The sequence below is a fragment of the Cloeon dipterum genome, chromosome 4, assembly GCF_949628265.1.
Source record: "Cloeon dipterum chromosome 4, ieCloDipt1.1, whole genome shotgun sequence".
NCBI classification, from domain to species: Eukaryota; Metazoa; Arthropoda; class Insecta; order Ephemeroptera; family Baetidae; genus Cloeon; species Cloeon dipterum.
Window position 1 is genome coordinate 18,133,791 of NC_088789.1, and position 12,542 is coordinate 18,146,332.

At 38.3% G+C, this 12,542-nt stretch overlaps 1 protein-coding gene across 3 annotated transcripts in view; it reads left to right on the forward strand.

Moving 5' to 3' along the window:
* Positions 1-12,085, forward strand: part of LOC135943146 (visual system homeobox 2-like) — a 63,607-nt gene extending 51,522 nt beyond the window's left edge. For 2 of the 3 annotated variants that reach the window (XM_065489569.1, XM_065489567.1), the window contains exons 6-7: positions 9,107-9,281; positions 10,074-12,085. In XM_065489569.1, coding sequence (XP_065345641.1) covers positions 9,107-9,281; positions 10,074-10,576 — 678 coding nt within the window. In that variant the 3' untranslated portion in view covers positions 10,577-12,085. The remainder of the gene's footprint in view (positions 1-9,106; positions 9,282-10,073) is intronic. The other variant, XM_065489568.1, reaches the window with a different exon arrangement.
* The last annotated feature ends 457 nt before the right edge of the window (positions 12,086-12,542 follow it).

A 12,542-nucleotide genomic window follows, 5' to 3' on the forward strand; every position in this document is an offset into this window, starting at 1 on the left:
TGTTGGGCCCCACGCTGGCGGGAAAATCTCCTTTTAATGCAAAAACTTGCGGTGCACAATTTGCGATTCGCTCGAGAGGCGTAAAATAAAAGTAATTGTGACTCGGCTGCGCTGCACGTGAAGCAGTTCTTACGAAAAAGTAATAATTTTTAGTGACAATTTTTATAAGTGTGCCGGTGCGCTGCGGAGCACAATAAAAGTGGGTTGTTTTTATGCGCTGTGTGCTCTGCTTCCGAGAGCTCGTCGCGGCCGACCAACCAACGGCACCGGTGTCGTCATCAAAAAGCACACGCCGGTGGGCGTTTTGTTCACCAAGGAATAATAACAATTTTAATAATGTAAGAGCTGTTTACTCTGTTAGCCTTCCGAGGAAATGAACATTCCACGTCCGTGTACGCAGGAAGCGTCCAACTGTTATTAAACGTTTACAATTTAAGCAGGACAAAAAATTTTGGGACCATTCATGATGCCAATATGTCAAATTTATGCGGCAAAGGTTTGTTTTAACGAGCTTAATACATATAATATTAATGGAATCCAATCATTAATAAAGGCAATTGCCTGAAAATTCTATAATATAGAATCAATCATTTCTATAAAAATTGATGGTTTTGAGAGCTTCAACTATAATATTATGCGGTAGATTTAAAAATCCCTAATAATTTGTTTTAACCTTAATGCAGCCATAATTTCAAGCAGAGAATCCTAAAATTAAGTTTATTTAAACAATTTTTACCTTTATTTGATAACTAGTAATAAATTATATGTAATGAAATATACAACGAAGATTCAAGTTTGCAATAAGAGAATTAAATCAGATCTCCTTTCCCACTTACGGAAACTCTACCAAAGAATATATTTATAAAAAATTCAGTCATTCCGAGGTGGTCGTTTGATATTTTTGAGACGAAATTTTCCACATGATTTACGATTTCAGACACCCCAATTTCGGGTGAAGCGTATGACAGTTTAATCAATTTCATTGATGAAATCAGTAGTTGATAGTTTCTATACTAAGGTATAAAAAATGATGTGGGAAAATCCTTAAAAATGTACAAAAAAATATTTTTTAATTTCATTAATTGGCAATCACAGCAAAATATTTGCCTCTGGTGTAGTGACTTCACTTGTACCCACTTATACGCGAGAGTTTGCGAATGGCGTTCGAAAAAACGCTCGATCCTGCCTTGATTATAGAGAATAAAAAAGGCCGTTCCGCACTGGTCGTCAGTCAAGCAAATCGGTGCACGGCTCGCTCGAATCCTCAGAGGAGCGGTTTGTTGCTCCTAATTTCTTTTAATACATCCAGCTAAAGAGATCAATCGAATCGAGTGCGAGGTTTAAATACCCTCGTTGATGAGTTGTAACTTGCAGCCTTCTGTCGCACCCTCGGCGAGCAGCATCCCCCGGAGGGGTCGGTCACTCGGCTCGCAGGGGTGACCACGTGCGCGTGCTTTTCACTTGATTCCCTCGTCGCATTATACATTATTATCTTTTTGTATGTATTCATTGCGCCACACACACACACTCTCTCTGGACGAGCACGCATGCGGCAGATTAACTCCCGCGGGGGTGAGTCCGGCCAGACCCTCGCGTTAGCTGTTTGGGGACTTGTTTCACTGCCAAACGATAATCTATTGAAAATCATACTTGCGGCTCGAATTGTTAATTGAATTCCGGCTGGAGAGGTAATGCAGCAATTCAGAGATGAGATGATGCACTTGCTGCATATATGCGTTCCGCGGGGACGTGTCGGATTATAATTAATCATTTCACGGATGTATTAATTTCGGGAGCTGCTGAACGCGTTTATTAGCACCAGTTGGAATGCCGCTCGCCCTCTCGCTCTATTGACGACGGATGCAATGGGTGCGCTTTATTAGATTGAGTAATCGACTCGCATTATTATTTGGTGAGTGTCACATATTCATAAAAGCCCACAAGCTCATAACTGCGTCACATATCCATAATGGAATATTAAATTATGAAAAGGCAAATAAAAATATGAACAACCGTGCGCATAGTAAAGGAGGTGTGTGTCATACTTTCTCAAAAGTGATCAAACGCGAGTTCAGAAAGTAAATCATTAGGTAATCACTCAAGAACAAGAAAATTTTAAATCTATTTACAATGAGTTATCGTTAATTGTGAGCTTTGGAGACGTCAACGGACAAACAAGCCGTTTTTGAAACGCTTAACTTTTTTATTTGTGAAATAAAAAACGTTGTATGTATATTTGCATTTTTGGACTATATGGATCAAATTATTAAATTGTGAGACAGATTCATTCTCTGTATGAGACAAAAAAATGTTATAAATTATTCTGATTCAGAAAGAATTGAAATTATTGAATTTTACTGACCGCAAATCAAAAAGTCACATCAACTAGATCCAATCGCTCAAATTTTAACTACTTCAAAGAGTTATGTTAAATTTATAATACGATTTCAAATCATTTAATCAAAGGCTAATTCTTAAACCACATAAAATATATTAAGAGTCGATTTGATTGAACTGGTCTAATTTTTAGATTAAGTAATGAACTCCTCGACTGAAGCTCGAAACAAGATTTGATCAGTTAACTATTTAAGTGAAAAAATAATTAATAAAGAGATCTTTGAAACTCAATCCTAATTGTTTTCCCTCTGCTTCATACCGCTCTCACTATTTTCTGAAAGTTTACTAAATTTTATCTATTTATTTAACATTCAAATCTAGAATCCCATTCAATTCGCTGAACACAAATGACCATGTTAACACTATACTCAAATGGAAGCAAAGAGCACGAATGGATGGTGTGCGCGCGTGCCCGGCGGGTTGCAGCACATTGGTTGTGCCAGGAGTAAATCAGGCTATGAATCTCAATTACTCGGCAAACACGGGCTGGGCGCGCGCGGCTGCAGCCATAAAAGTGAGCCGGCCGCAATCGAGCCTATGAAGCGCTCGCCAGGCAATTTATGGCTCTTTTTATTGAATTAACTTGTAAACGTCGGCGCTCGCTCGGCCGTTCCTTTCGATCTGCTGCTAGTTTTACACCATTTGCGTTCTATCCCCAGCGAAAATTGAAAAAAAAACCGGAGCGCACGCACGCAATCTTAATGAACTTGTAAGTGGATTTGCACGTAATGACTCTCGTAAAAGTGGATTATTCAAAGGTTAATATGAGTATTTTACACTTATTGAAATTAGATGGAAAGACGTAACAGCCTGATTGGATTTTAAGACATAAGAAATTTAAGAGTTACACGAGGTATTTGGTAATTATGACGATTGATTTCAAATATGATTTAAACACGTGAGAATAACCTTTTTTCACAAATTAAATTGACTACAAAACAATACAAATAGGTGTGCGGGTAAACTTATATTTATTTTTAGTTTTTTCATTATTTGTGTTTGTATATTTTATAATTGAGCAGCCTAATGGTCTGCGCATATGGCGGATCAGGTCTAGTCAAAACTATCTTGTAGAAAACATAATTTATTAAAATAGAGCTAAAATCATTTTTAGCACAGATTTTCTGCCATATTTAAATTTTGCTCATTTCGTTTTAAACCACAAAATTCAAATATATTAATTTTTATAAGTTCTGCAAAAATTAAACAAAATATTCGTTATATTCGTTAAGACATTATTTATAATATATGAAAAAATGCAACACATATTTTCTGTTGATTTTATACAGCAGATCACTCTAGGTGAAAAACAATCACACAGATCAAGTTATAGTTTTACAAAGCGCACAGTTTTTTCAATTTTCACTGGAGACAAGCATAAGAAAATTATCATTTTACGGAGCCGAATATGAAATAACATCGTAGAAAATATACACAATTGATTTCTCATAATTGAATTTGCTGGCTGCGATGGATGGAGCAGCAGCCGCAGTATCGGAAAAGAGCGAGTCTGCTTGTGACTGGTGGGTGTGTGGTCCTGTCAATAAATAAATCGTCTCTCGTGTCGCTGGCGCTCGACGGCCCCTTGCTCACCCCACTTCACCCCTGCATTGTGCCCGCGTAATGTTTTTAATAATCGAATTGCCCCCGGCATCATTTATTTGCCGCCGCTAACTTGATTAACTCCCAGCAGCTCTCCCGACACAATAAAAAGAAACATCACGCAAAGTCAGATGCAAATGTTCGCGCCAAGTGCTTTTTCGACGCTCCACGCGCGCGTATTTACACTACATTTAATCTCCGGCGTCACCCAACGATGGTTATGATTTGTTGTTAACATAATTTTATTGCTCTTGCGCGTCGAGCGACACACTGTCCGATCGGTCCTCGGGGAGTCCTGGGAATATTTGGGATTGGCGAGAGAAAGCGGATGATTTAAGTGGGGGTTGTGACCGTGTGGGAAAATTATTACTTTTGCAATATTAATTTTAAAATATTGCATGGTGACAAAAATTACGCAGGAAATTTTTAATTTAATAAAATAAAATCAAAAATCAAGAACAATGATGCATGATATGAAAGTTGACCTCTTTATGATTCATAATTTTTGTAGATTTTGTTTCTCATTAAAGTTTGTCTTTTTTGCTCGGTGTTTTGTTTTTATCGCTGCTTTAAAAAAATTCTAATGTAATATGAACGATAAAAAGAAAATTATAGTATGATGAGAAATTTTCCCAATGGCTGACCATCAAAATTTAATTTTCCACACAGAGTAGAGCCATTTGGTTTCTTAAATGTAAATTTTAACCTTTGTGTGTATGTATTTCTTCTTTGTTTAATAATTTAGTAAGTCACAATCATTTCTATTAAAGTAATACCTAAATTACAACAAGAGGGACACTTAGTGCTGTGCTCTGATAACCGTGGAAATACCAACAATTTTACACGCCTTAGATTCCATCCAAGAGAGATGCAAATTTACATTTTTTTTTGGCCAAAAATCACAAGTTTCTTTATTTGGATAAATGATAAGCAAAACATGCTGCATTTCGTAAGTCATTCTTTTTCCCCTTTTAAGACAGAATGCAATTTACATGCACTTTTCTGGAATAAATAAATAAAACAATTACTTAAGTACAAACCTTAGGTTAAGGAGAGTAAAGCTTTACTCTCCTTATACTTTAGGTCAGTGTTGTTCGCAAAAGGCGTTTCCTCAATCACCGCTGAGGGTTTTTGTAACAAAGCATTGTTTTAAACTAGAGTTTTCTTTGGGTCCATTGTTTTGAAAGTTCCAGGAATTCATTTGTCGACGGCCACTCCGCAGTTGTTGTGTTTTTCATAGAATTATATTCTCGCTGTGTCATTGAGACGCGCGCGTTATTTTTTTCCAACATCCTACGCGCATATACAAGAGTTTTGAAAAATCCCCCACGGTCTCATATCATCAAGCTTAATTGTGAAAATGTTATGCTCAAGAGGACGAACTTGGCACTTGCGCGGATTATGTGTGCGTTTGAAATTAAAGTATGCACATGCGAGCGTGAACGACGCGACGAGCGGCAGCAGCGTGCCTGCCCTTCTTTTTGTGCGCGCTCTGTGCACCGAGAAAAGGGTATGAAATTCTATTTTTCGCGTGCACTACGACACGCCAACGATGAGAGAAAAGCAGCAGTGCGTGGATCTGCGATTTTATTTAGCATATTAGAGGACAAGCTCGCGCACACGAGCTTTTGTTGCCGAGGTGTGAAAAACAGCATGAGGCTGCTTGTAAATCTATACCACTCATCTGCTTCATCCCAGAGAGCTGGCTATATGCAGGGCTGTCACTCAATTACACTCCCTGAGGGAAACTGCAGCAATTGATTAATGCAACTCCATTGCGGAATGCGTTGATTCCCTCCAAAAAATTCGACGTCACAAAATTTGATAGATTCAATTATAATAAATTTTTTAATGACGAATCTATATGGAAATGGATATTTACCTTGGCTACTAATATTTCAACTTAGAATGCAGCTTTTTTTCTTAATTTCTTAAGATTCACAATTAACATCTGTGCTATCAAAGCTGCCTCTTATAAAAAATATACTCATAGTTGTACGCCGTTGGATAGTCTAATAAATAATTATATTCTTAGCATCATTGTTATTGGTCACGAGAAAGTTTTACCTCAATTTGCTGTTGAAATTTCAAATCTATTTGTAAATTAGGATACTTTTCCCGCCTGTAATATAAACCAAAAGCGTTTTTGAAAGAATCTAGATTTATATAGTACTTTCAAGGATATTTAAATCGTTTCGAGAGAGATAATTCTTCATTGACTCAATACCATAAGGAGGCTACAGGAGAGATTGCTAAATTTAACAACTTTTTAGCTCTGACAATTGAAGAAAAGATGGAAGCCGCTTGTTCATTTGTTTGTTGATATATGAACCAGAAACATAAAAAGTGACTTAAAGACAAGTTTTGATCCTACATTTTACTATTTTGCACAATTTTCCTAGAAAAGTTTGGAAAAGGGTAATGAAAAAATCTTTATACTTATAAGACCGTAATGGATGACTAACTTAATTACTCTGTTTTTACTCAATATTTGACAAAATTTCTTCATATTATATTTGATTTTTAGGAGAAAAGAGATAAAAAGCCCCTCTTGCTAATGAAGTTCTAAATATAAATGCATAGATGATTGGAAATTAACGCAATCAATAACCAGTCGTTTCTTGCCAGATAAAATTCCAAATTATTTTACTATATATTATTAAATCTTTTCCAGATTTAAAACGAAATTCTTAATGCTATTTAGAACATGCGCAATTATTAAGATTCGATTTGCTAGGTCTCTAGTTCTGATGAAATAATTTCAATTGTTTTCCTTTTCATTTGATCTACTTAAGAACTATAATAAAATTTTACTAATAGCCATCTATGATTTTATTCTTCTGAAGTGATGTGCAAAATTTTTCTTTCAATTCCATCTTTGGGTTTTCCGGGAATTTTAAGTTTAATTAAAGAAAACCTTTGGAAAATGCTAGATCTGATTGATTTTTCTTTCGTTTTAATAATTATAGAACCAAATTAAGACTTTTAGCAATCACTCATTTGAACTATTTTCATGTTAATAACAAAAATTTCAAGCTAGGATCATCCTATCGTCAACTAATACACGCAAATATATAATTTTCCCATGATCATATCCGTTGTGGCAGAAAAAAATCGCCTGCGGGGAAGAGGCACGCGCCGACGCTGCGCGTTGCTGCAAACTGGTCGCGACCACTGCAGCAGTGATTACCGAATTAGACGCGCAAGGGCCGAGTTTTCGCTCGCAGCGGGGGCCGAGATAATGGCACTGATAATGATCGCCTTGATACACAATAGCGATGCGCCCGATGGAATAATATGCAAGAGCGGGCGCGTGCCGCAAAAACGACACATCGGCTGGTTTACTTTTTTAATGAGCCTCCCCGCGCGCACTTCATTAGTCAGTCCAGCACGGGCGTTTGCTTTCCTGCTGCCTCTTTGCGATTTGCCAGCGGTGGATTAGTGTGATTCTCTCATGTACTTTGAACTAACTGTAACCAACCATTTATCATAAAAACTAATGATTATGCTGAATTGATCCGCTTGAACTGAACCGAATTAAAAAATGATACTATATTTATCTAGAATGTTCTGAAAATTTAACTACACTCGGAGAACGCATAGTCAAAAATATGAAGTGAGTCTTGATGGGAGTTATTTCGTATACAAAGAGGGACATTTTTCCAACTAACTTCAGCTAAATTTGGCATTAAATTCATAGATTTAGATTAAAATATGGTATTGCTTGTTAGTAGGGCATTCTCACTCCATTCGTACATATTCCCGCATCCAAAAGAAATCACATAAAGAATCATTTGGAAAAATCAGTCAGTTCATTTCATATTTAGAAAAAAAGAGAGTAACATCTACTTGAGTTCCCGATCCTTATGGCTTCTTATTTTTAAACATATACAAATCGAACTAACTCAAATATAACAATTAGATTAAAAAATCCTTTAACATATTGACGAATGCAACATATTTATTTCCTTACATGAACATTAATCCAATGACGAGTTGTAGATTTTGAGATTGTATTTTTCTTACATTATAGGATATATCAAATATATTGAATTGATTGAATTAAAAATTAATAAACAAATAAGTTAAAATATTCTCTAAACCAAATACCGAATTCTAAACGATGCCTATAGTAATTTTTAATTGAATTAAAAGCAAGAATTAAAATATTAAACTTTTCATGTTAAAATAATTTGGGTATGATCTGCTCAGAACGTTTGAACGATGGGAAATCTGCGCACAAAAACATTAATTCCAAGCAAGTTAGGCGCCCGAGACACGCGCATCCAAATGAATGATTAATGAGAATCACACGCGAATTAGAATTCACGAGTCGTTGGTCGAACCAGTCTTGGCGTCGAGGAATGCGTGAAATTAACTGCCGTGAGATCGAGCGGGCGAGCGAGCGGGTGCGAGAGCAGAGGGAATTCGTCGTCTGCTGCGGTGCAACCCTTTGGACGCGCGCATAGTTCACAAGTCTAGGGAGGTTTAATAAAGCGCAGCCATTTCAATTAATCAATTGGCACGAACGGTGTCAAATAACTCATCGAGAGAGCGAGCAGCTGCCTCCACCACTGCCGCCGCCAACGCCGCCGCCGAAGCGCTGATAGCTTATTGAATTACGGCTCATTTGCATACCGCCGCTGCCGCTTCCCAATTACTCACAGCACCAGACGAGGTGGTGTAGCGTCAGAAATGCGCACAGCAGCAGCACGCACAGAATCTCCTGTTTCACGCAGATTCGCACTCCTAATGAGCATCCCGGTCGCACTAATTTGCTCGTCCGAAAACTCAAAATAGTCCGCAATTAGCAATCCTGCTGCTGAATTAGCGGCTTACGCCTCCAGCAGTGAAGACTGGATTTGTCAAATAATCGCTATGAATGTTAGCGAGTACACAAATAAAACCAATAAAACAGTAAAAATGCTACAAGGATTGTAATTGTTGCAAGTTACAATGCAGAGTGAAATAAAACACCGTAATAATCGGATAACATCGAAGCTGTTATCTATTATGTTGAATTTAATTTATCTTATGTAGTGTTTAATTATCAATGTACATATAATTTAAATAGCAACTCTCAAAATTTTCTCTTGTTCTGTTGTAGGTCTGGTTCCAAAACCGGAGAGCGAAGTGGCGCAAAACGGAGAAATGCTGGGGAAGGAGCACAATAATGGCTGAATACGGACTGTACGGAGCTATGGTCAGGCATTCGCTACCCTTGCCAGAGACCATCCTGAAAAGCGCCAAAGAAAACGAATGCGTTGCGCCCTGGCTACTTGGTAATTATTTATTTTTTCCAGACCCTAGAAACCTAAATATTCTTACTTGTCACCAATAAATCATGTACTAATTAAATTCACACTCGCATTTTTGAGAATTAAAATAAATCTAAATATACTAAAGAGCAAATAAATTTAAATAAAATCAGAAATTTTTCCATTATTTGATGGGGACAGTATTACAATATTAATTCAAACTGTTTCTTGATTAAAAACGGAGCGTTGATAATGGAAAATTTTCTAAGTTCTGCCAGAGATTTACTTTCCTCTTTAGCATAAATTCAGCACTACAATTATAGCCCTCAACGCCGTTAGCGAGATTTTTGCCACAAATTTTAAAAATGAGAGTTGAATCCTGGGATGTGAAATTTAGACGGATTATGATGCTGATTCAGATATATTATTTAAATATTCACATCAAAATTAAGAAAGATTTTTGAGATGTTTTTAAAACTTATATCTTGAATTTCAGATTTCTCTTAGTCGATTTTTAAAATTCTAATACAAAGCAATAAATGAATAAAATTGTTTTAAATAAATGCCACATTTTTTTCGTATTTATATTTTGAAAAACTGAATAGTTAAAAGTTTTGGGTGAATTCCAGTTGTTTCAGACTGCTTTAAATGTAGTCAACGTGGCTTAGAAGCTCATTTGAAACTCTATTATAAATTATAAGCTCTGAAAAGTATCTGGCCGTCTAAGTATCTCAGCCATAAAAACCCCTCAAAAATCACAACTTATTCCACACAAGAGAATGGTGTATTTAATGTAGGTCTCTCTGTCTCGCGCATATCCCGCAGGCATGCATCGCAAGTCCATAGAGGCCGCGAGCACTCTCAACTCGGAGGAGTCTGACTCCAACAAGGACGGAGGCGGCGGCGGAGGCGGAGGCGGCAACAACGGCGGCCCCAACAGCCTCGGCCGTCCGGAGTCGGCGTGCTCGGGCACGGGCGGCGGCGACCGCAGTGATGAGCTCAGCTGCAGCAGCGGGGGCAGTCCGCCCCCGGCCGGCCACCAGTCAGGCTCGGCCGCAGGCATGGGGGGCCCGCCAGGGATGCTCGGCGACCCCGAGCAGTTCCGCAACAACAGCATCGCGTGTCTGCGCGCCAAGGCGCAGGAGCACAGCGCCAAGATCCTAAGCGACGCCGTCAGACGGTCGGCGGCCGCGGCTGTGGCCGCCGCCGCCCTCCTGCGCAACGACTCGGAGGCCGGCGGCCACCTGAGCAGTCACCACCACCACCAGCAGCAGGAACTGCTGGCCGCCGCGTCCGCAGACTCCAACTCGATTTTCTGACAGCAGAGGATAGACGGTGGCGCCATGGCGGCCGCCGCGGCCGCCAGAGCGGCGGCCATCGTTGATTAAAGACTCAGTTGTTTGGTGACAGAACTGCTGCTTCTGGACGCTGGTGCGAGAAACTAGTGCAAAATATTATTTATTCCGAAAATAGTGGACTCGCGCAAAAGTTTGATACCAAAAATAATTATCTTAAGAATTTACACGAGGGCCGCGAAATGCACTTTAGTGAATGTGATGTTTTGTTTTTGGACGCGAGGAAGAGACTTCGACCGGACGAAAGTGATTAGAGTTTATCGCAATGCCCTAATCTTGATGATTTTATTTTGGAGCATTTTAGGGAGAAATTTCACCAACCAAAGAAAACATTCCCTATATAGACCCATCCCCTGAATAAGTTATCCGCATTCATTTGAAAAAACGTAAACGAAATCTTCCTCCAATCCTGTCAAAAAGTGGCAGAAAACACTCGCTTGAGCAACGATGATTTTTAAAACTGCTACAAATAAATGATACAAAAGATTTATAAAGGAGTGCCTGTTCGCATGACCAGAGAAAACTGCTTTGCTTCTCATAAAGATATGAACCAGAACGAAATCGTGTATAAAAAGCATACAATGTGCACTCGCAGCTCATTCAAATACAATAATGAAGGAACATGTATAAGAATAATTCCTAATCAACGATTAAGGCCTTGTTTATATATTCACAGACAAACAAACTCACACACACAATAAACGAGAAGAATTCTTAGTCATTGATGAATTGTATAATTAAAATCGCATATATATTATATATTATTGTAACGGCAATGAAGATTGAATATTGGAATTTCTCTATCTTTAACAGACACACACGGGGATCGACTCCAACGAACGGTGACGGAAATCCGCGCAAATTCATTGAGATTGATAATTTTTTAATGTGAACAAGATTCATTCGTGTGTAATTCATGTGGCAGCAAACTAAATGAAAAGGCATACACATACACTATGGAGGCAAAAGAGGTTAATTAAAATTATTGTAGTAGTGGTAATATCACGACATTTAAATTATAATCAATGTATAATCTCTCAATTGATCTTCTTGTACATATGAAAACTGAATTCTAGCCAAACTTGCGGGGGGTGCAAGGCGCAGCTGACATGGCCGCCGTCCGCACCCTCGAGAGCTGCGCGCATACAATATACTCTCACTATAATGTTAATGGTGTCTGTGTTACATATTAATTCAATAACAAAGAAATTAAGAGACAGCTTGAGATAGATTAGCTGGATAATAATCAGGACTTATGATCGGATCGGAAAATACAAACGTTGGAAATATTGTAAAAATAAAACGTTCTGTTGATTTATGTTGTTTTTCAGATGAATATTGTTTTGTATGCAACGCTCCGTTTATGAAAAAGATAACAAATTCCAATTTTATGAGCCGTAATTTATGGGATGGCAAAATCGCGAACAAATATGTATAATCGTGAAATTTGAATAAAATAGATTTGTGAATGGATCTACTGCGTTCTCAATGCACATATATAACTTCCCCTTTTCCCCGATTAAATTGCGCGTAAATGAAAGATTAATAACGAAATTGATATCGGCGTGACGGATGGCTGGCCGCAGATTTTTTCCATCTCGCCGAGTTGCGATTGTAATTTATACGAGGCAAACAACACAAATAAAGTCATGTCATCTCGAGCGTTCGTTTTTTGCGCCAACTTTATTGGTCAGTTTGTGCCTGGAAGCAATCCAGCATCAACAGCAGCAGCAGTCCTCGGGGCACTCGGCCAGAAAAGTACAGTGCGTGAATACGCGACACAGCAGCAGCAAACAAAACAGATTAACCGAAATGAAAAAAGTGGGCGGACCGCCGCCGGACTGCTGCAGGCATCGCAGAGAAAATAAGGAATTATTGTCAGAATTTAGCGGCGCAACAATAACATAAATCAGCGCGTAATAAACTTTAG